General features: G+C 40.6%; 1 protein-coding gene across 4 annotated transcripts in view; it reads right to left on the reverse strand.

The window, feature by feature from the left end:
* NFAT5 (nuclear factor of activated T cells 5) overlaps positions 1–25,487 on the reverse strand; it is a 1,437,387-nt gene that overhangs the window by 282,654 nt on the left and 1,129,246 nt on the right. For all 4 annotated transcript variants that reach the window (XM_044081909.1, XM_044081907.1, XM_044081910.1 and 1 more), the window contains one exon: positions 5,210–5,290. In XM_044081909.1, the coding sequence (XP_043937844.1) occupies positions 5,210–5,290 (81 nt within the window). The remainder of the gene's footprint in view (positions 1–5,209; positions 5,291–25,487) is intronic.

Here is a 25,487-nt window from a genome sequence, read left to right on the forward strand (position 1 = left end):
CAGTCTTACTCACAGCTGAGGCAATGAGGAATCCTGCTTGAAGACCGAAGAGTCTTGTACAACCGAAGAACCCAAGAGCTGGGAGTCTCCTCCATGTCTATACCAAAAAAGTGTCGGACGAGTGGGTAATGAAGTCTTGTTAGGTCAGTCCTACTTCCTGACTGAAAATAAGTTGTTCTGAAGTAAAAGCTTTTCTTGACAACCACCAAAAATACTAACTTAGGCAGAAAAAACACCAAGGCCAACGCAAAATCCCAAAACTGGAAGCAAACTGATCCTCATAAACAAGTCCAATGTTCGTTGAAAAGGAATTTATTAAATCCAATTTAAAAAATAAAAATGAAGTCCCTGGATGCTCAAATACAATAAGCTCTTTCGATTAGGTCTTCTTCAGATCGTAATTAAAATAGGGACAATCTTGCTTTTATACAGAATCTTTAACATTCAATTGGCCAATAACCCCTTGCAAAATGCAAATAACCAGTATATTTTCTTCCTTCCACGTCTCTTAATTCGTAAAACCAATCAGAAGCTTTCATAGTCAAATCCAGCCTCTAATTTGGTTGCATTGACATTATTAACTAATATGCAAATTTGCTGTAATAACAACTAATGTCAGTTCAGCAATACATCTCTCTCTGAGCCGATGTTAACAATGAGAATTCGCGCTTTGGCCACACCCCTTTGTTAGTCATAGTGGTAGTTCCCTTAGCAAATATGCATAATAGCTGGAAAAGCACAACCAATGATGGACGGCAATAGTCCATTTTGGCCAATCAAAATGGTAACTAAGTTGAATGATTTGTCGCTCCCTTCTATACAATATTATAGAATTTGTTAAAAACAAAAGAAAGAATGGAGCGACAAATCATTCAACAGTTGAGAAAGCTAGAGGTGATGAAAATGAAGTGCCTGAGATGGGTGGTGGGACGCACACTATTGAACAATGAAATGAGGACAAAGAAGCCCAAGTCACTCCAACTGTAGAGAAAATCAAAGACGACAGATTACAGTAAGCACATGGTGAAGATGATTTGGGACAGACCGCAAGAAGATAAGAGGAAATTAAGCTATCCAGCAGAGAAATGGATGGACTTGTAAGATATGAGACTGTCAAAAAAAAGTAAGAGTGGCACTGAATTGAGAAAGACGGCAACAGCTGATGTGATACCCCAACCTGGGGAGTTGATGACCTCTGCTTGAAATGGCCAGTTCTGTTGGTCTTTAATAAAATGATTGCTGCTTGGACATTATCTCATATTGCACCTTTGGAGTGGGTGGTTGAAACAACTGTTTATCCAACTTCATAGTCTTGGCTCCTTCTCCAAATTTTTAAAACTCTTCTCTGTGCATGGTTCAAGAACCTGGTTCAAGAACCAAGAACTACTCCAGATACTATCCCTTCACATCTTATGGCAAAAACCTTGCAGTCTAAGCCAGGTATGCCTTAATACTATGGTCCCAGCAGCAGCTGCTCCTCTACTCCAGGCATCCACTTCACCATACCCACATTTAAATGCATGCTTACTCACTTTAAAGGCAGTCTGGGTTAATCGACACACACCGTTGTTAATACAATCAAGAATACTTGAGGCTACATTACCCATATGTTTAAGAATTTTATCTTGATACTTGGTTGTATGCATTTGGCAACTCAAAACCCTAAATACCAAATCAGCAAAATGACATACTTTCTTTTGAAAGTGATCTAGGATGCTGCTTTCTCTCTCTCTTCTTCTGGAGTATAGTCAGCCCTGATACCAACTTAGATCCTTTCACAGCTTCTAATGAGACAACTGGTACATCAGACATTGGAACTGTGTACTATTTTTTTTTTTTTTTTTTTTGCTGGAGGGGGTGCCGGTCAGGTCATACATAGGTGAATACTAGGCTAACTGCCTTGAAGGGCCATTTTAAGTTAACACCAGGTCAGAATCAAACACTATACCTTATGTCTATCAGGTGGAGACCTTCAAAATTATGCCAAACCCACCCCCTATATTCTAGATAATCAGTCTGTAAAAAATTACATCCATAGCCAATCTCCAATGAAGAGAATCAAACCCTGTACCATGTACCTATGACATAAACACTTAAGTCATACCAACTCAAAGTGATCCCTGTATGCCTAAACTGGGGACCACTAGGGGGATGAATCTTCCATGTCTAGGTGCCCCAGTAATGCTTTTTTGGATTACAACACCTCTATGGAATCTTAAAGTATTCCCACATAAGATTCTAGGTGCCACTAAGAGATGCCTTAGAAGGGGAACAGAGAATAAATGGTTTCCTCATTGTGCTATATCCCACTACTGAGGAATTCTGAAAAGAAAAACAGGGCTCCCTTTCAAACTCAAAATGCGAGGATTCTTAAAGCTAGAACTCCCTTTTTTCTCTGGTGGAAAGGACTTTCAAAACAAAGTGCTGAGGTACAGATAAATTATTTGCCAGGCTACAGCATACTTTGCAAACCTTGTGTAGTCAAAAACTAGATGATATACTATCTTAACAGCAAACAATTGAACCTTAGGTGTTACATCCACACTGCCAGACACTGATCCTTCTTTTGAATAAGGTCTACTGAAATTTTCAAGGTCCAGTTCATTTCCACTGTTTAACACAAATGTCAGAATTTTCACTGCCTCACACGTTTCAGGTGCAGAAAATGAGATTGTGGATGGCTGGATATCCTTCTTGGACACCTGGGAAACAGAGCTGAGCCTAGGTGTCTATGCCACCTCCTCGAAGGCCTGAGTAGAATCAGATAATCCAGTCCTAATGTTTATCTACAAAGGGGTTAGAAAATAGCAGTCAATAAATTTTAACATATCCAAAATCCACAGGTATCGGACTGGCGGGATCTTTATGGCCACAAATTCTCTACCTGCAGTGTCCATGACTGAGATTTTCTAGGTTGTTCCACTTTGGTAGTTCTTGTTTAAAAGCTACTGGTGGTAAAATCTCATGTGCACTACTCACCAGAATCAAGGCTTTAAGCTTACTGTCATCCAAATACGTCCACTGACTTCTAGCCTTTTACCTGAAGGTAGCACACTGTTTACAACAGGACAGCTGGTGATCCTCTCCATACACTAAGAGGACTGCAAATAATTTTTCAGTGGAATATGTCTTTCAAATTTACATTGGAGGCTCTCTCTTTTGAAGATGTTATGGACATCAGAAATTTTACAGTTTCAAACCCAGAATCTTGCAATTTTAATAGCCAAAATAGGTGATCAATAAATCAGCAAGACAGCAAATATAAATATAAAGTAAGAGTTACAAAATAAAAGCTCCCAAATTGGGTACTTAGCATTCTCTTCACGTTGCCTGGAAAGGAAATACAGATGGGTGGACTAATCAACTGTTATGGGGGGGGGATTTAGGTAATGATGCGATCAATTTGACTTTTAAGCCATAATTTGAACATATGCCAGGAATGAAGGAACAGCTCAGCTCATCGGGGTCATCTGTGAAAATTCTGGAAGTCAGACTAGAAAGGTGGATGTTGTATTCAGCTACTACAAATAGATAAAAAAAAAACACTGATGCAGTGATTCCTACAGTGTACATCAATGCAAATGCTTTATGTAAGTACTTTTCTATGTTACTACTTCAAAGTGAAGCTTGTCTTTGCCAGCCCCACTTTCTTTGAATGGGAAGGGGGAATCATCATGAATAACCGTAGAGAGACTACACTGCGGGAGAGAAAGAGAGAGAGCTTTTGTTGATGGCCTTGCCTCAAAATTCAGGTATACTCAACTCTTCTCAAGGTCCTGATGCATCTCATGGGAATGAACCTCCAGCCATCCCCTTCAATGCTGCCAGCCTACTAGCTTTGAAAATGGTCTTACTGTGATACTTCCAGCTTTCTGGGAAGAAGTGTTAACACATTTTCTACCTTTCAACCCATACTTGAAAACATGCAGACAATGAAAAATAGCAACATCCAGCTAAAAACCTGGACATTTAAAACACAACTCTTCCCACTTCCAGTAGGAATGTGGGCTATTACTCACACACATTTAAAAATCAAAGTGATAAAACTGATGGAAAAATGTAAGCACGCTACCAAAGCAGGTGTAAAAGACTAATGAACTGCACCACAAAGTTCTACCATGCAAGGTTATTTATTTTTGCTTCAGAAAAAGGAAGTTGTAAGATCTAGGTCTTCTTTCTTTAAATCACTGCTGTCACTAGTATGCGGGTCATGTAATGTGGCTTGCTGTGCACTAGACAGATTCAAAAATCACATGTGATGAGGCAAATTCAGAAAATTGTATGAAGGGATAAAAATCAAGCCCGAAAATAGGCACACATCCAAAAATAGGGACATCCTACATCAGACCGAAAAATAGCAATATTCCTCCAAAAAAGGACATTTGAGAGGTCTGCTTCACCTCAAGTTGAGGAATAGTAAAACAGAAAGCTCCTGTAGTGGCCGTGGTTAGTCATATGGCAACAGCAAGAACACCCAGAATTTCTAAACTTCTTAAGCACTAATATGTAAACTTTACAATAGTGTGCATCAAGCACTGATCTTAATGTCAGGAGTTAATAAAAAGAACGGTGGGATCCTAACATGAAGCACAATCCATACAAGTGCTGCCTCCAGCTTGTGCAAGAAGAGAAGACTATGCTCCAATACTGGAGCTTGAGTGTAGGAAAATAAAATAATAAAATACCACTAGGCACTGACAGGATCCTCAGAAAGAGAAACCAAAAGTCAATCGACTGTCCAGGGCCCCTTGAAGTAAAATCAATGTTTTATTATACCTGCAACTCATGTATAATTTAAATTGAGAAAGTCGTCATAATTAGAGAGTCTGGCCATGTTGCACCGTTTTGTGTCCATTTACTAGTCAGAGCTGCTCCTCAATGACATCTCCTTAGGATAGATGCTGTAACACACTTCAGGGAACTGCATTCACAGTAAGAAATACATGCATTAACAGAGTATTTGACAGCTTGTGTTTCACTTGAAATCACAAAAAAGTAGCCAAGGCATGCACATCAGAAAGCAGCACCAAACATACTATGTTACTACATTGTGTGAACAGAAACTGAACTCATATGGTCATATTACAGCTCATCAGATGTGAGCATATGAACACTTTGCAGCCTGCCTACAAAGAATGAACAAAATGACCTCACCACAGTTCATTTCATCACATCGAAGTAACTAGTGCAATTTTTAAACAAAACTTACCATTTAAAGCATCATCAAAGGAGCAAGGCTGTGCTGAAGCAGCAACTTCTTTTTTTATGTTAAAGGAGGCTTCACTGTCGGCTAGAAAAACATAAGGTAAAGGTGTGAAGAATATTTACTCACCTGCATATCTCCAATACAACGGCTCATACATAAATGTCCCATGTCAGAAAGAAAAACAAACTGAATATGCATGTCCAACATAAAAGAGAAGACAATGACTTGCAAACAGAATCTCAACTATTGCCTGCTCAGGTAAGAGTTTTTACTACATTTAGAACATAATACTTACTGAGGCTGTCAGCTGTCATGCAGGATCAGCCATGTAATCAAAAGTTTAAATATGTTTTTGTAGAGCTCCTACACTCCTGGACTTGGTCATCCCCTCTACTGGTTTAAATACATTTTTTCAAAGTTTCACTCTATTACCCTCTTCTCTTGTACAGACTTTTCTTTCTGTTTTTTTACATCTGTGCATAATGACCATCACACCTCCCCTACTACTAGAGTTCATTAGTTACTCCATACTTGATATCTCCAGCAAAGAGGTGAGAGATGAGTAAAGGGACCATCAAACAGGTCACCAACAAGGTTGACTGTGCCCTCAATGAAATCCCAGCCATGAGGCCATTTCTGGTAAGGACCTAACCCTGCCACTGGTTGCTGACATGAGGACACCTATCACTGGAAGGCACAGTATGCCCAGAGCCCACCTATATGTTAATGAGGACTACTGCCACCAGATTAGGAATACCAAAATCCCTGGTCATGGCTTTTTTAGTAGCATGCAAGCCTCAATCAATACGCACATTAAATTGGCTGAAACTGTAACGACCCTCCACTGGACCAGTAATCAAATAGACTCAATCCTCACCACTGGCACCTGTGGGGGGGGGGTTCACTGGGAGGATAACAGATACACAAACAGTATTTCCAGATGCAGCTCTCTGCATCAAGTGCAATTTCCCTTAAAAGCACACAGAGACCAGAGTCACTCTGTGGCTGGTTTCTCCATCTTTCTCCAGCCCCCCAATAAGACTCCCCACTGGCACAGCTACAGAGTTGAGATCTCAGCTGAGTGACCAAGCCAAGACCTCCAGCACCATTCTTTGTTCAACCAGTGCTTCGTGTCCCTGCCAAGCAGCTGACACACACACTCTTTAAAGTTTGATTTACACACACAGGAACGGCTGACACAGGTTTACTAGCTATGCCCCCTTCTGCCCAGACTATAAGGTAGTTACCACTGCCACCAGTCACTCCTTAGTGGCTACTTTAGGGCCCTTAAAGGGTGTCCAATTTTACTGTGTAATATTAATTCTAATACAAATGGCATTTTGACCAAGAGCAAGGCTATTACGAATGGCCCACACAATGCCACCAAATAAATATGCAAGTACTCTCAAAACTTAAATCTCTCTAAACAGAACAGCCACAATGAAAGGATTAAAAGTATTTAATAATAAATAATAAACAAAAAAAAAACACTCAGTGTATATTCACAGTGACATCAGAGTTCAAAACCACTGAAAATATTTAAAACAACATTACAGAACAGGCTCACACAAATAAAGAAAAACAGAAAATAAACTAAGCTTCACTATAATCCTGACTATCTGAGAGAGTGTTACAATACCCAAATAACTTATTAGGTTCTTGTTGTTGTTGTCAGGTCCAAGACAGAATGCTCTGTCTCACTCTGAGACTTCTCAAAATAATACCTAAAATATTACTGCTGAGATATCTTGCAGAATGACATCATTTCTGTTCATCTGACTTCTATTCTCATGAAACCCCCCACTGCTGTCAGCTGGCAGTATTTAGCATTTAACTGTAAAAATACCCAGACAAACGCTTTTGCTCAGGATCTTTCGCAGGTGCTAGAAGTCATAAAGCAAATTCATTCCTTCATACTTTCTGACTGGCAATTAGTTCATCCCAAAGACAATACAGAAAGCTTCCTAGTACAGACACTGCCTCTCTGGCTGCACTGAAGCATCTTTGTGGCTTAACTTATAAAGTAATTCCATTTCAGATATTTTTCTAAAGTTTGCTGGATTGTGGTTAACCCTCCAGTTTCCTCTGTCAACATATACATTTAAAAAGTTATAACAGTGCATTGTACACTTCTGTTCTCTTCCATTAGGGCACACTGTGGATACATTTTAAGCACAAGGAATTTACAAATACCTTTCCAACACAACATCTGTACAGAGCAATTTGATATACAGTTCAAATTACATTTGTAACACAAATATTTTATATAATGGGTTTGATATACACAAATTACATATAATTGATAAAATTCCAGCTAGCCGTGCTGGCAGTACCTCCTTTTGTCACAAAAACCATCACTCCCTCCCTCAGGAATGTACAAGCTGGTGCAGCCCACTCCCTCCCACTCCGTTCCCTGAATTGCTATTCAGACGTTGGTCATTTGGGCTCTAGTCAGTGCTTTCTCCCTGTGTCACTGAACCAAGCTCTCCCTGCATTGACTGATTTGATCCATGGTTTCGTATGAATTTTTCAGTCTACTCACATTCAGCCTTTTACTCCCAAGCCCCCCCCCTTCAGCCCGCAGTGGTATGCACCTGGTACCATGGATTTGCATTTTTTCAACAGTTTCTGTAGCCAGACTGATTGGAATGAGCATCGATTGATTGGAATGAGGGCCTTGAGACAATGTAGCAACTGCTTCATGTTTTCTGACAAACACCTACTACTTAAACTGACAGTGTGTGAGAACGAGTTATTTAATGCTATTTAATGCTACTGGAGGCAAAACTCTCACAAAGACATTACAAATAAAAAGTTGGTTATCAGTAGCACACAATACACTAAACCTATCACACACAGATCAGACCAAACAAATACACCTAAATATGCCAAGTTTCTTGAAAGTAACTTACCTAAATCACAAAGACCTCCTAAATGGATCCTAAGATACAAGTACCTTCAGCAACCTCACAAACACACAACACAGGCAGCACCATCCTTGAGTCACAGTGTCTCAATTCAAAGGCTTATAAGACAAATCTCTATACAATCTAACATCTGGATAAGTAGAAAGTCACAGTTAGTTGTTTGTCAGGTGCCAGAATCCACCATATCACCAATGCACTCAAGTCCCTCAACAGGTACTGTTATGACTCTGTCATAGTCCATGTTGGAGTGAATGACTTGAGACTTACCTCCCTGGACTATATAAAGAGAGACATGATCGAGCTCACTGAGAATGTGTCCCAGGCAGGTATGTCCCTAGCCTTAAGCAGCATTCTACCATCACCCAGAATGATGCCTCAATACAAATAGAAAATGATTGACTTTAACAAATGGCTTAGTTTCTGGTGTCATTCAAAGGGGATCCACTACCTAACAGCCTGGGATGACAACTGACAATCCATGATGCTTTGCCAGAGATGGCCTGCATCTGTCTCCCTTGGGCTTCAGGCTCCTGGCAAAGGCTCCTGCCTCCCCCATAGTGCCTTTTTTAGGCAATGCCATGAAGTCAAAACTACCAACCTGAAAATGTCATCAAAACGTAAATTAAAGGTCGTGCTGCTAAACGCTAGGAGTCTAAACATGAAACTGTACTCATTGCAAGCATTCTTAACCCTGGAAGAAGTTGACATTTGTGCAGTCAAAGAAACCTGGTTCAAAGCTGCGGAGAGCACCCCAGCCATAAAAGGTTACTCATCTTATCATTCAGACCCCAAGCCATGGGCAGCAAAACAAAAGGAGGTGGAATTGCAATATATATAAAAGACATACATACCTCTAGGCTGGTCAAACTGTATTATGCACAGGAAATACTCCTGGTGCAATTAACAACTGACAAAACCCCTATTCAAATCATAGCTAGTTACAGGCCTCCAAGTCTGAGTCAAGATGCCCACTCCACCTATCTGGACCTCTTCGAATCTATCAAGATTCAACACTTTACCCTGATCCTGGGTGACTGACTATCCAACCACAGATACGAAGAAATACTCATGTCAAAACACAAATGCTCACAGATTCCTTGATTTTGTCAATGCAAATGCCTTGTACCAGTTGGTTGACACCCCTACAAGAGGTGAAAACATCTTGGACTTTGTATTAACCGAGTAACCACTGCAGCATCCCTACAGTGCCATCATCCCTGGTAAGATCCGACCACAAAGTAGTTGCTTTTGAAGTCATCATCTCCCCCGACCACCTTAGCTAGGGTCAAACAAAAAAACTTCTCTAAAGCTGATTACAACCTCCTGAGGTAAGGTATAAACAGCTTCACAGCCCCCTCCCCCTCCACAACAAATGGAACATATGTCCAAACTTACACCAAAGTACTATATGACCATTTATACAGCTGCATGGAATCAGGAATACCAGACAGGATGAAATCATCCTCCTCAAGGAAGAGTAAAACCTGTCTGGTGGACATCTACAATAAATATGCTCGATAATAAAAGGAAAAAATTGCTGTCCAGAACCAAGGAGGAGCATGTGTCTAATTGGAAGCAATATATCCTTAGACTGAACAAGCAAATAAGAGCACTAGTGAAATCCTCCAAAGCAAACTTTGAGTCCAAACTTGCCACATCTACTAAAGACAATCATAAGGCTTTCTTCACAGTGTGAAAGTAGCAGACTCCAAGTTAGACTGCCGACCAGTCATGAGTGGAGTCCCACAAGGATCGGTCCTGGGTCCTCTCCTGTTTGGCATCTACTTCTCAGAAGTCCAGGCCAACACGGATGGACTCTGTCTGACCAAGTTCACACTCTACTGCAAACAGAGCGTTTAACTCCCCAAGTGATGTAGAGATCCTACAGAAAGGCCTCACTGAGACCAATGACTGGTGTCGAAACCATGGTCTTAAGCTAAACGCCAAAAATGCGTCATCATCCCCTTTTGGAAAAACTCAATTCCCAAATCGATGGGAGCCCACTGAAGGCATTAAAAGAGATCTGGGGACACAGGTTGACAGCAAACTCTCCTTCGATCACCACATTGCCACTGTGGTCAGAAAGTCCTCCTATGTGGTACATCTCATTACCACGGGTTTTGCATCCAGAAAGAAAGAGGTCATCATCTCTCTACTCTTTCCTCATTAGGCCAATCAGAGTATAATGCCCCATTTGGCATGTACCTCACTAAATACATGCAACAGCTAGAAAGGCCACAAAAGTCCCTCACCAAGAGGATCCTAGGCCTTAAAACACATGTGCTACATGGACAGACTTGAAAAAACTTCAGCTATTCTCTCTCTCATATCGTCTACTAATAGGCGATCTCTGCTTGACTTACAAAGCCATGTCTGACCCAGCTCTGTTAGAAATGCTACATCTAAAGAAATCCATCATACGCTCCAGAGACCTCAACCTCATTACCACAATCAACAAGAACAAGCCGGAGGGACAGGCTCATAACCCAGAGACTGCCCATGCTCTGGAATAGACTTCCCATACATGTCAAGCAGAGCACCCCACTGGTCCTCTTCAAGAGAAATCTTGATGAGTGGATGGGAAATAGAAAGTTCACCCCGGAGATCACTACAGTGGCCCTACTTGATAGAGGCACTGGGAACTAACGTTGGGCGGCACAATACCAGGGCACTTCTATGGGCTAGGCTTGTAAAGGCTCCAGGGGCATTAGCCTAGTACATTCCTATGAACCTATGTCCGTAATCTCAAGGGAAGCACCGAGATCTGCTCAAAACTGGTGGTCACGGACACCACATACACAAACCCAGTAGATATAGCCAACATGTTGGCAGACAGGTTCAGTGAAAACTTCACTTCCTTGTCCCACCCCCCCCCACCCCCAACAGTGAAACAGGACATCCCCAGTACATGTCTCCCGCCACTTATCTCCAGGGAGCAAGTCATCACTGCCCTCTCAGGGGACCCGATAACATCCCAGGCTGCATCCTACATGAACTCAGACAGGAACTTGCAGCACCATTAGGCACCCTATTCAACCAAGGCCTGAGTACCGGCTTCGTCCCAGCCGAGTGGAGGACAGCTACGGTCATCCCTTTGCACAAGGTGGAGCATCCACCAGTCCAGGAAATTACAGACCCATCAGCCTAACTAGCCTGATCTGCAAAGCCATGGAGCGGATCATCATGGACCTCATTAACAAGGACACTGGCAACCACCAGACACTTGATCCGATAGTTTGGTTTTGTCAAGAGGATGTCATGCCTGTTAAATTTGGTTGACTTCTTTGAGACAGTCACCGAGACCACAGACGAGGGGAAGACAGTGCACACCGTCTACCTTGACCTGACCAAGGCCTTCGATACTGTTCCCCACTCAGGTATAACAGACAAACTCTCTCAACCTGCCATCAAGCTATATGTTACCAGATGGTTAGCAAACTGGCTTAATGATAGAACCCCACCTAGTCAAAATAAAGGAAGCCATCTCAAGTAGTAGACCAGTAACAAGCAGTGTACCCCAGGGATCAGTCTGGGGCCTCTGCTGTTTGGGATATACTTCTCAGAGGTGCAGCCTAAATCTAGTGGGCTACGGCTGACCAAGTCTGCAGATGCTGTCATCAATTTCCCTAGTGATGTGGATATCGTCCAAGAGGGCCTCACCAAAACAAATGACTGGTGCCAGAAACATGGCCTCAAACTGAATGCCAAAAAATGCATCATCATCCCTTTTGGGGCGAATAACGTCTCCGCAAATGATAAGGCACTAAGAACGCAATCAGTTGTGAGAGACTTGGGAACCCAGGTTGATGGCAAACTGACTTTTGACCACAATATTGCCTCCGTTGTACAAAAAAGCTTTCTACATGGCCCACCTCATTAGTAATGGTATCTCATCCAGGGACAAGGTGGTCATAACATCCCTGTATTCTTCCCTTATAAGACCTATTATTGAATACAATGCCCCTTTCGGCACTTCCCTCGCAAAGCACATGCAGCAGCTGGAGAAACCACAGAGATTTCTCATCCGGAGAATCCAGGGCCTCAACATCTACCCTACACAGATAGGCTAAAAGCCCTGTCCCTCTACTCAGCATCCTACAAACTCCTCAGAGGTGACCTCTGTCTGGCATACAAAGCAATCTCAGACCCCGCCCTGATGGGACTGCTGCATATCGGCAAGTCAAGCTCCACTCGAGTAACCCGCACACGAGACCTCAACTTGGTCTGTGACATCTACAGGCCTTGTTGGCGGGACAGATTTGTGTCCCAAAGACTCCCCCTTTTGTGGAATAGACTTCCTCTCCATGTAAAGCAGAGTACCTCATTAAACCTTTTTAAGTGCAACCTGGACAACTGGATGGGGAACAGAAAATACACCCCTGGGATTCCACCTATGTCCCTGCTGGACAGTAGCATAGGGTGCTGACTTGTTGGAACATGGGCTAAATTCTTGGCTAGGCTTGTAAGGGCCTCAGGGCCAATAGCTTAGTAACTTCCTATGATCCTAGTCATACATTACTCCAGTGTGAGACACACTGACGCACCACTCGTCAGACTCTGCAAGGAGACAATCACTTTCAATTACCTATCACATGCCAGAATTTTCCACATCATGTAGACAACTCAAATCCTTACATCACAAGTATGACACCATCATTGTTCATGCGGGTGTAAATGACTTAGGATAGTACCTCCCCGGACAATATGGAGAGAGACATGATGGAGCTCTGGGAATGTGTGTGTGAGGCAAGTATGAAACCAGCCTTGGGCAGCACTTTACCATCACTAAGAATGGTGCCTCAACACAAACAAAAGATTACGGACTTCATCAACTGGCTTAGCTTCTGGTGTCATTCCAGTGGAGTCCAATACTGATCATCCTGGGAAGAGATGACAGACCATCCTAAATGCTTTGCCATGGATGGCCTGCATTTATCCCTCCCCCAATGCTTTTATATATTGTTTAAAATTTTGCCCACCCCTACAGTACCTCTTTTAAACAATGTCACCAACATAAAACAGAACATGGATAACAAAGTATTTCTTTTCAATGCTAGTAGCTTTAACAAATAACTCCACTCCCTGCAAGAACTCTACACTGGAAAACGGAGATACAGGCATCTTTATGGAGACCTAGTTCAAGACCATTTGCATTCCCCCAATCAGTGCAGGGTTTCTGTGGCTACTATATGTTGAGGCCCACAGCAAAAGATGAAGGCACTAAAAGTGGTGGTGTCACTATATTTGTAAATACACTTCACCTGCAGACTAGACAACAATCTCGAACTCCTCCATGTCCAACTTACCATAAGACCCCTATTGCATCATGGCCAACTAGAGGACCAATCTATACCCCCCTCAGCCCATAACTTCTATCAAAAGAACAGAGACTGCATGCATTAAGCCAAACACTTCTCCTATGGGACTTCAACTACCGCTCCATTAAATGGGAGGTGTATACATTTTCTAACATGTAAACACCAGAAAAGCCAAAAAACCCACAAACTGGATAAAAAAGCTAGGAAATCACTCCACTGGTCACCCACAAGTAGAAAATAAAGTCTGTTTTATTAAGTGCTTTTCGTCTCTCCTTATACGGAGACTTCTTCAGATAACAGACATGTACAAATGCAAAGTTTAAATAAAAAAAAGTCAATCATGTGACAACACACACCTCCATTTAAAGACGCACTTCCCTATGAGATCCACATAACTGTAAAATTTATTTCAATATTTTACAAGTAATTCCTTAAATATACTCTTACTAAAATATTTAGCCAAAAATTCAAAATCAAAATTATTTATTTAATGTAAATTTTTTTCGTACGGAAACTAAACTTTACAGTGTTATTTGGTCAAGACAATAATGTCATGAATGATTATAAATTGGCTAGTACATTTTATCCACCTTTACACCCTACTTTGCATCTTTTCGAACAAATCTGTGAGTTGGACTTACGAAGCACAATAGAACAAGGCAACAGGCAGAATATACTTGTCCAAATCATTAGTAAGAATGAAAAATTGTTGTTAGAAGGGCCAAGACAGGGAGCGATACGTGTAAAGCAACCCGATAAGGGGGGCGGGTTGGCAATTAGGTTTACTGAGGATTACATCAACAGGATGGAAAATGTGTTGAACAGTGAAACTTATGAGGAAGTCTCTAGATCAGAGGTTAATAGTGCTTATTCAAGAATTAAATCTTGGTTAAATCATGATTGATGACTTTTTTTTTATTTAAACCTTGCATTTGTACATGTCTGTTATCTGAAGAAGTCTCCCTATAAGGAGAGATGAAAAGCGCTTAATAAATTGGACTTTATTTTTTACTTGTGGGTGACCAGTGGAGTGATTTCCTAGCTTTTTTATCCAGTTTGTTTTTTTGGCTTTTCTGGTGTTTACATATGTGCAGCAGCCATGGAAATCTCCCAGGTTACACGTTCATCAAATTCGCAAAATGACAGCATAGGAGACCTGACTTTACTTATAGAAGCACTATCCCAGAGAGTGGATAAACTCTCTAAGAGGTTAGATACATCAAATGGAAGTCAGAATGGAGGGACAACAAATCATAAACTGGTTTCAGCATCAGCATCTCAGAGGGCGGAAATGCAGGTTACACAGGAAACTGCTCACCCGAGCAGTTTTACGAACGGAATGAGTTCCTCTGAAGCTGCCCGACCTTCCTATTCAGCAGCAGCAATGAACAACTTCTTGAATCAACCAGGGCGAGGTTCAAGCCCTACCAACAAAGCGAGGACTAACACTGGATTAGTAAATATTGACGGAACACCCTCGGGGCTTACTGGAGCTCCTAATTTGGAACATTGGTTATCTATGTCACTGGGGTTCAACAATGAGAGCGAGGATCAACAGGAGCAACCGGCTGGAGGGGTAGCCGATATTTCTTCATTATTGCAGCAATTTGACAACTGGTTAGTAAAGTACAAAAAACTACAGTTAGAAATAAATTACTTTAAAGAGTGTATCAGCGAGGGTATTGTACCTAAAGGGCTGAGGAGTTGGCAATACCCTACGGGTCTGATAGAGGAGTCTGATTTTCATAAAGATATGTTAAAATTATTCAACAAACATGGTTTAGAGTTAATGGACTTGATTTTCACCCATTATAAAAGAATGCTGAAGTCCTAGTCAAGGAGGCTATAGAATTAGATACTTTAATAAAGGCTGATGCAGCTTTTCAGTGATAGAGGTTTGAATATGAGAGGACATATTCAAGCATAGACCAGTATATGGTCAAACTTAAGGATCTGAAGGTTAAGAAGCTGCAAAGGGACAGGCAAGCATACTCTACAGATACAGCGTACCCTAAATTACCTTCTTCACAAACTAATTCCTTGCAAAACAGGAATGGGACTGTTGAACTTGCACATATAACAGGCGAAGATGTAGAAAGTAATTATGAATCTAACTATACACATAATACACCAGAACCAAGGAGAAGCACATATTTAGCAAACAGTAGAATACAGAATAATGAGGCAAATGAAACAATGGAGGAAGGAAATTTTCAGAACAGAGCACTGAACCATCGCCCTTATCCAGTACCCCAGAATGGAAGGGGGGGCTGGACCACAACATCAGAACAACAATACCAACATGAACAAGCGGAACAGGCGCAGATAATTTATGGAGAGGAGCAATTTGAACATACCTGCGAGATCGTATACAACTCTGACCGTGACTTTAAAATATATAATTATACAACGATGAATACTGAACAGAGCTCGGTGGATTTTTTAGTCAAGGAGCAGAGTTTTGTTCCTTCATGCAAATTGGACATTGCAAATACACTTAGACCTGAAACTTTTCTTAAGGAAACTAAACTTTAGGGTGTTATTTGGTCAAGATAATAATGTCATGAATGAGTATAAATTGGCTAGTACATTTTATCCACCTTTACACCCTACTTTGCATCTTTTCGAAGAAATTTGTGAGTTGGACTTGTGCACAATAGAACAAGGCAACAAGCAGAATATATTTGTCCAAAACATTAGTAAGAATGAAAAATTGTTGTTAGAAGGGCTAAGACAGGGAGCAATATGTGTAATGCAACCAGATAAGGGGGGCGGGTTGGCAATTACGTTTACTAAGGATTACATCAACAGGATGGAAAATGTGTTGAACAGTGAAACTTATGAGGAAGTCTCTAGATCAGAGGTTAACGGAGCTTATTCAAGACTTAAATCTTGGTTAAATGACCTGTTCATTGAGGCTAGGATTAATATAGACCTCTTCAGCTATTTAGTAATGCCAGCCCCAAGAATTCCAATATTTTTTGGAATACCAAAGGTCCATAAAAGCATAATAAATCCCTCCATGAGACTGTTGGTGGACACAAGGCACAGTATCACGTACTCCCTGGTAAAGGTCATAGATCAAAAGATGAAGAGATATGTGACCCAGGCTAGTCAAATTTGCAAAGACTTCTGGACCTTCCTCTCAAACATTAATGCAATAGAGTTTAACCCCATTTACAATTTTATCACAGGTGACATAAATGATCTATACTCTTCTATTCCTCATGTAGGAGGAGTAGAATGGGCAAGCTATATGATGCGCAGTAAAGGAGCACCAGAGGATGAAGTTTCTCTTGTATGTGAACTCACATAGTGCTAACACAGAATTTCATAACCTTCAACAACAAATATTACTTGCAGAAAGTTGGGGTAGCCATGGTTTCACCATATGGTGCCAACCTAGCGAACTTAGTAATGGCATACTGGGAGTGGCATTTTGTGAGAAACAATGAGGAGATTGCCAACCAGATTATCCATTACACTAGGTTCTTGGATGATTTTATGATTTATAATGGGGACGAAAAACAGGCTATAGATATGGTTACTTATTTTAACAATACAACCCAGTTTTTTACATTCACATTTACTTTCAGCACTGACTCACTAGCCTATTTGGACGTTAACCTAAGGAAAGACATCATTACCAACAGTTATTGTGCACGAATTTTCCGGAAGGAAACATATTCCAACACATTCCTTCACTTTACTAGTTGCCATCCATTACATCAAAAGCATTCAGTAGTCAAGGGGCAATTAGTAAGAGCTGCTCGGATGGTGACCAGTGATGAATTTGCGTTGGAATGCAATAACCTGAGGAACATGTTTAGGGTAAGATGTTATCCAGAACAACTAATCAATGAATTGATTAGAGAAGTCCAGCATAAGAGGGCCAGTGGTTTTTAAAAACCAATTTTGAGCATTAAGGGTACGATAGGAGGTAACAATGTGGGGGACATGAGTATGGTACCAAGGACGAGAGAATACAGTACTACAGCCCTGATTACTAGATATAGTGTCAATGCTCCAGCTTTATACTCCCTTATTAACAAAAATTTGTCATTAATTATAAATGACAATGTTCTCAGGCATAAATTCTGTGAAGCACCAAGAATAGTGTTCCAGCGAGGGCAAAACCTGAAAACTATATTACAATACAAGGCAAAAGGTAAGTACGCTAACAGGTATGGGTAAATGCAATATGTGTAATGTTTACAAACGCATGCAGGTTGGCCAATGCTTCACGTTGGGGGAACAGAAATATGTGGCCAAACATAAGTTTAACTGTCAGAGTAGAGCAGTAGTTTGCATGGCTCAGTGCCAACACTGTCCGGCTTTCTATATTGGAAAAATGGACCGCAAATTAAGGGAAAGAGTATATGAGCATTTATATTATATTTCCAAAATGAAAAAAGAAAGTGCACTAGCTAGACATGTTGAAGCATTGCCAGATCATACATTCAAATTTAGGGCTATTGACTATGTGAATTCAAATGGAAGAGGTGGTCCAGATTCATTAATGTTGGAGAAACTTGAATTGAGGTGGCAGCTTTGTACAGACGCCTGCCATTTTCCAGGATTGAATGAAGTGTATTCTATCCTGTGTATACTTAAATTGAAAACCTACAGAGGTAGGCTCATGAAAGGTATAAGTGAGTCTATACCCTCTGATTGTAAGGTTCTGTCATGTGGACAGAATGGGTCGGGATAAATTATTTTAATATTTTAATAAATTATTTTAATATTTTAACTTTCATCAGAATGAAGACATTAAAAATAAAAATATACATGAAATAAATAATGTTGATTATGAATTTTAGGCTAAATATTTTAGTAAGAGTATATTTAAGACATTACTTGTAAAATATTGAAATAAATGTTACAGTTAATATGTGGATCTCACATGGAAGGGGGTCTTTAAATGGAGGTGTGTGTTGTGTCACATGATTGATGATGCTTTTATTTAAACTTTGCATTTGTACTTGTCTGTTATCTGAAGAAGTCTCCCTATAAGGAGGGACAAAAAGCGCTTAAAACATTTTCTAACATGTTTGCTCAGACATTTCGGGACTTCAGTACAAGCTCTCTGAACAAGTTAGTCTGTACTCAAACCAGGGTCAATAAAATCCTGTAATCGCTCCACACCAATATGGGATATCTCTGTTACCTACCAACTGTAACTCTCTCCCTGGTCAAATACGTCCACAAATCAGTCACATTCACCTTAAGACTGAAGCTTGAAGCATCTTTCAATACCTCAGCATTCAGAGATTATATCAAGCCTACTCTACAGAAACTGGGCAATAACCTAGCTAAATGCAACATTCACTTCCAGCTCAAACCACCACTGCTTATGCAGAATCCTTTATAGCCAAATTCTACACACATGTGAATAGCTGCACAGATGCATCTGTCACTTTCTAAAGTAAATATAAAGTCAAATTCAAAAATAACCCCCATTAAGGAACTGAAATATAAACAGGTTCTATAATAAAACAAAACAAAAAAATACATTGCATGCAAAAATAAATGCAGCTCTCAACATGCAAAAAACAACTCCTCAAACTTAACAGTGAAATTCGGACCCTGGTGAAATCAATATACAAGGTAAATATTGCCACCTAGTCAAAAGAAAACCACAAAGCCTTCTTTAACTATGTTAGAGACCTTAGAAATAATGTCCAACAGTGTGCAGAACTAACTGTAAATTATTTCATATAATCGGACCGAGAGAACATAGCAAATCTACTAGCAGAAAAATTTAGCTGCAACTTAACTCCTTTTCCCCTCCTAAATTTCCAGATCTCAACACATTTATACCCCTCTCAAATCTCCTATGAGCAAGTCTTCAAGGCTGTATCCAAAGCCAAGAACACTAATTCTATGGGGTCAAATAACATACTGAGCTGCTTATGGCAAGCCTGAAATAGGACCGGTCACAAACAGACTTTGTTGCAGATGAATGGAAGACAGCAATTATCACCCCTTGCACAAAGGTGCGGCATCAATGGATTCAGAAAATTATAGACCCATAAGTTTGACCAGCCCCATCTGTAAGGCTATGGAAAGGATCATTAGGGAATTACTAAATATTGACATAGGTAACCTAGAAATTCTCGACCCATGCCAGTTTGCAGTTTGGATTTGTTTAGGGCAGATCTTGCCTATTTAACCGGGCTGACTTCTTTGAAAAACATATTTATTTTATTTATTTAACATTTGTTAACTGGGAAAGTCTGACTTGGAACAAAGCCAATTTTCCGTGGATGCTCTAGGAGAAACAATCCAGATGCATGTCTTTGTAATGTGGGAGGAAACAGGAGCACCCAGAGGAAACCCGCACGAACGCAGGGAGGACATGCAGACTCCACGCAGAAGGTACGCCAGCCAGGAATCGAACTGGAGAACCTCTTGCTGTGAGGCTACCGCTGCACCACTGTGCCGACCTTACTAAAGAAATTTATAAGGGCAAATCTGTACACACTGCATTATCCAGCCCTCGTAAAAGCATTTAACACTAACCCATACTCTGGTATCATAAATAAATTATCCCTGCAAAATGTTAATTCCTATGTAACTCGCTGGATTGCAATGCGTCTCACAAACAGAAACCAGAAAATTAGGGTAGGCTGCTCTACCTCCTCCAACAGAGCCGTTGTTAGTGGTGAACCCGAGGGTTCAATCTTTAGGCCATGTTTCTTTGGTATTTATGCCTCAGAGGTCAAAGCTACTGTTACGAGTTTATGGCAGATCAAGTCTGCAGATGACTAAAGATGGTGCCATCATAAACTCTCAAGAGGATATCATGATCATCCAAGAGGACCCTCCCAAACTGACAGCTAGTGTCAAAACCATGGACTGAGTACTAAAAAAAATGTAAAACAATATCCTTCAACAAGTAAGAAATTCCTTGTAAGTATCTTGATCCTGTAGCGAGGGACATGGGAACCTATGTAGACAATGAACCATCCTTTGATCACCGCCTATTCACTACTGTAAAAAAGTGCTTTTTTTTGCACAGCTTATTACTAAGGATATGGTGCCCAGGTCCAAGGATGTGACCATTCCACTGTATTCCACATCCAACAAACTGACTTGAGTATAATGCCCCTTTGATATGTACCCGTCCAAACATTTCCCACAACTTAAATGCCCACAACACTTTCTTACTATGAAAATCAAAGGCCTAAATCATACAAACTACGCAGGCTGTCTCAAAGTTTTTTTTTTCTTCTCAGTGTTATACATGCTACGGAGGGTAGACCTCTGGCCTCATGTACAGAGCCTCAAAAGAGCCTAAAATGTCAGACCTATGGTTCATTTGCAAGGAGCACAAACACCTACTCAAGAAATCGAAATCTCTTCTGCAACATAAATAAAACATTTTGGAGGGACAAATGCATCACAGTGAATTGCACTTCTTTATAACAGCCCTCCCCTCCACACAAAGCAAAATACTTCTCTTACACTACTCCAACGTAATCCTGACAAATAGACTGGTAGCCTCAAACTCATCCCTGGTTTAGCACCCATGTCTTCCATGAACAGTGGCAACATGTAAATCTCAGAGTTATTGATACTTAAAATATAAGGGCTAAATACTTCATGGGAATGTATGGCTAGGCTTCTAAAGATCCTCACTAAGCAACAGCCTACCTAATAAGTACCTATGAGCCTAAGTATTTAAAATGTTTACATCTGTCTATATTCTTGTGCATGTATGTGTGTGTGTGTGTGTGTGTGTGTATAAACACAACAATTTTGTGTGTATACTATGTAAATATGACAATTTTTTTGTGAAATGTATCTTTAGACTACTTACAGTTATTCACTAGTTAATTACTTCAAGGCATTACATGTAAAGAATAAAAGTGAAGGAATGTTTAATATTTGAGCAAGTACCAAATATGACGGCAACTGCTATCTGTCTGCACTATGTGAAATAAAGATGCAGATAGAGTTTTACATGTACTGGTCACACTTCTTATTTGAATATTTTTAAGCTATCAGTTTTATTTCTGAAGTCTCTGGTGGTATGTATAAAGTGAAGTATAACATGCTGCTACAACTGCCAACTATGTGGTCTACAACCCAAGAAAACCTTATTTATGACAGAAAAAAACTACTCAATAATCCTATGGACTCTTCTGAGGTTACAGCCTCATCACATACCAAGGGCCATCACTTTTAAATCGGTACTTCTAACCACGGGTGGCTTCTTTTATTGGGCTTCTAGCCTATAGCCCCTCCATCTTTTTGTCTCCCCTCAAGATTTCCTTTAATAACTAACTGATTTGTACTAAACACACACAATGCAAGTCTTGCAGAATGCACTCATCCCCGAGAACACCACTTCTGTTCACGTGCGATTCCAACCCAAGTTTAAAAAGGAAAGAAAAATAAATTACAAGATGAATAATGGATATAAATTTCATTTAAAAACAGGCCAGCAAATTACTCTACTGCCTTGCTGGCTCCTTCTTCATGCTGCAATTGTAAAGGCTATGATTACCTTGCTTTAGAAGGAGTTACCTGTCAGGAATAGCATTAATGGCTGGATATCATGCCAGTCACTATAAACCTTCCCAGTCCTACCTGTTGCTCTGATTGCCACAGCTTTGTTATTGCCTTACTATTTGGTACCGCCATATACTGTAAAGTTATGGAGCCTAAAAGAAATCTTCTGCAGTACAAAAAGGTGTCTGCATGGGGTCAGTTGACAAGAAATTGCATTCACCTAGTAAGAAAATCTAGAGTACATCTGAGTTCAAGGATATGAAGCTCACTTTGTTGACTTCAAAGCAAAGTGGGAAAACTGTAGTTAATGGTAGGTATTTCTGCCATTGCGTGCTGCCTTTAGTTGTTACTGTTGGAAACCATCTGAAATATATTACTATATTAAATATCATGCATTACCCGTGCAATAAGCCTAAATCAAATATGCAACATCAACGAAACCTGCTGGAGAGACAGGTTTGTCTCCCAGAGGCTGCCCTGTCTCTGGAATAGACTTCCTATACATGTCAAACAGAGTACCTTGTTGACCCTCTTCAAGCACAACCTCGAGGAGTGGATGGGAAACCACAAATTTGTCCCAGGGGGTTCCACCTATGTCCCTCATTGACAAGGGCAACAGGTGCTGACTGAAGTTTCTTTTTTTGGATAAACTCTTGGCTAGGCTTGTAAGGGCCCCAGGGCCATTGCTTAGTAACCTCCTATGATCCTATATGCACTTTAACTGTTGATTACTGTAGTGGTTTCAACCATTCTTGGAAGTAAGGGTTACACTGGGCTGTACTGCTTGTATTTGGTCAGTCAAAAATTAAACTGACCAAATGAACTTACTACAATAGCAGATGTTCCAGTTTAATCAATACCATTTTAGTCATTGCTAGAAGAATCCTTGGTGGATGTGGAGGCCTGGAGCTTGGCTATGCTTCAAGATCTTTGCATAATGTCCTTGGACGGGCTGACTATACCTTCCCAGAGACACAGGCATACCAAGGGCTGCAGAAAGCCTCCTGATTTCCTTTAGAAGAAAGCACTACATAAACTTTATAACCATTTCATCTCTCCATGTATTTCAACTGTTTTTTGTTTATTACAGAAAAATTACGATTAGATATCGACCAAGCAAAGTGACAGCTACTACAAACAGTATGTTCAAGAAAAACAAAAAAACTTTAAACCTGCTCAATCAGGTACTATTTTAAGATCCTGAAGAGAATGTACCTTCATCAATACCCAGAGATAAATGACCCACTTTATTAGCTGCTTTACCAAGTTAGTGTTTCATGTCCTCCACAACACTATAAAACAATGAGACGGGAAGGGATGCACATAGCTTAGCTGCTGAATAAAGTACATGTCCGACTTTATCACTGTTGCAGTATTCTTTATAACAGGGATATCATGATGAGGATAGCCATATGTCTGGCCAGCATACCAAAGCCTTGGGCCCTTCCAAGTTTTGTACATCAGACGTATGTCCTACATCCAAGATGCAAGGCATAAGTGGCATATAAGCATCAAATCTTCATAAATGAACTGCCTTAGGAGAACAGGACCAGCAAATGAGGAAAGAAAAAAAAATGGTACATGGACATCTGGAAAGTGGAAAAAGAAGACGCTCTTGGCCAGACGGAGAAAAAATAACAGGAGGAATGAGGGAGGGACAAAATACTGCAACAGTGATAAGGACATCTGTTGTGGTAAGTTTGTATACAACTGTATTATGTCTTTCCTCAATCACTCATGCAATACGGAGAGTACTAAAGCTACTGTAAAGAATAGGAGGAGGAAGGTGGCACTAAGGAATCCTCCAAAACCCCATGGAGGATGGAGCGGGCAAAGCGTGCCCTGGCCCTAGAAGTGACTTCCAACTTATACTGCTCAGTAAAATTATGTGCAGATCATCTAGTGGTAGTTTCCAAAATGCATTTAGCAGCAAGACCCTTGAAAAAAAGCTCCAGAAGAGGCAACCACACAAATATAATGAGCACGAAGAGAAGAAACTAGCTTGCCACGAAAAGAATAACAGAAGGAAATGGCTTTAGAAACCCAAGAAGAGATGGTTAGAAACAGCTAAACCAAATTTTATCTTGAGAAAAGAAACAAAAGGCTGTTCAGACTTCCTAATATCTTTAGTCTTGTCTAAATAATATCTGTGCTCTCTATGGAAATCCAAAGAATGGAAATACCCCTTCATGACTATATTGAGAAAGAAAGGCAGGAAAGAAGATGGGTGGGGTCTGATTCAAAGACAAATCATAAACTACTTTAGGCATAAAACGAGGACTGGTTTGAAGAGACACCCTGTACCTTAGAAAAAAACAGAAAAACAGGAACTGCAATAACGGCCTGAGGATTAGAGATTTTCTTGGCAGAAGTCAAGGCCACCAGACAGTGTTCCAGGTACTGAATATTAAACAGGTAAAGGCTGCCGTTTCAAAAGGTGGCTGAAACAATTTATCAAGAAAAAAATAAGGAGAAAAGTACAGTTGTGTAACAAGAGATCATAACAGTAGATGTCCCTCTCTTCACTGCTGCAGCATTCTTCACCTTAGGGATCTCCTGCCAAGGACAGACCAACATCTGGCCAGTATGCCAAAGTCTTTAACTCTTACAGGCACTGTACTTCACACGTATGCTCCACATGAATGATGCAGGGCATAAAGGAGGTATACGGATGCAAGCACTCAGAACCAAAACAGCCTGAGCAGGAACAGAATACCTTCAGGGACAAGGAGGAACACGTGCATCCAGAACGAAAATCAAACAAGGAAAAAGGGCCCCTTTGCCAGAAAGGAAACAGAAGATAGGGCAAGAGGCAGAACGAAGGAAGGAGGGAGCCAACACTGCACCAGTGAAGAGAAGAACATTTACTGTTATGGAAAGATTTTTCAGAAATGTACTATGTCCTTCCATATCAGTGTTGCAGTATTCTTCACCTTACAGAGAGTACAAGAGCTCAAGAGGAAGGCTGGGAGGAGGAAGACAGAGGAACCCTCTATAAACCCATGCAGAATAGCTCTAGCAAAACCTGCTCTGGCCTTGGAAATAACATCCAACTTGTAATGTTTAATGCAAGTATGAACAGAGGACCAAGTATCAGCTTCAAGGACAGAATTGGTATTCAGACCCTTAAAAAGACACCAGAGGTGGCAACTGCCCTAGTAGAATGTACCTTTACAGATGGAGAGAGAGATATTTGTCATGAGAAGAATAACAGAAGGAAATGGTCTTAGAAATCCAGGTGGAAATGATTTGCTTAGAAATAGCAAAACCTAAATTGCTGGGATGAAAAGAAACCAATAGTTTTGTCTAAATATCTGAGCTGTCTATGCAAATCCAAGGTGTGAAGAACCTTCTCGCTGGCAAACTGCAGAGAAGGAAAAAAGGAAGGTAGACAGACTGATTAAGAGACAACTCACTGACCACTCTGGACATCAATGGAGGGTTAGTACGAAGAGACACCTTGTCCCAATGAAAAATGAAGAAAGCAGATACAACTATGAGAGCTTGGAGTTCAGATAC

Source organism: Protopterus annectens, chromosome 8.part1 (assembly GCF_019279795.1).
Source record: "Protopterus annectens isolate FY-2018-M chromosome 8.part1, PAN1.0, whole genome shotgun sequence".
Classification (NCBI taxonomy): domain Eukaryota; kingdom Metazoa; phylum Chordata; order Ceratodontiformes; family Protopteridae; genus Protopterus; species Protopterus annectens.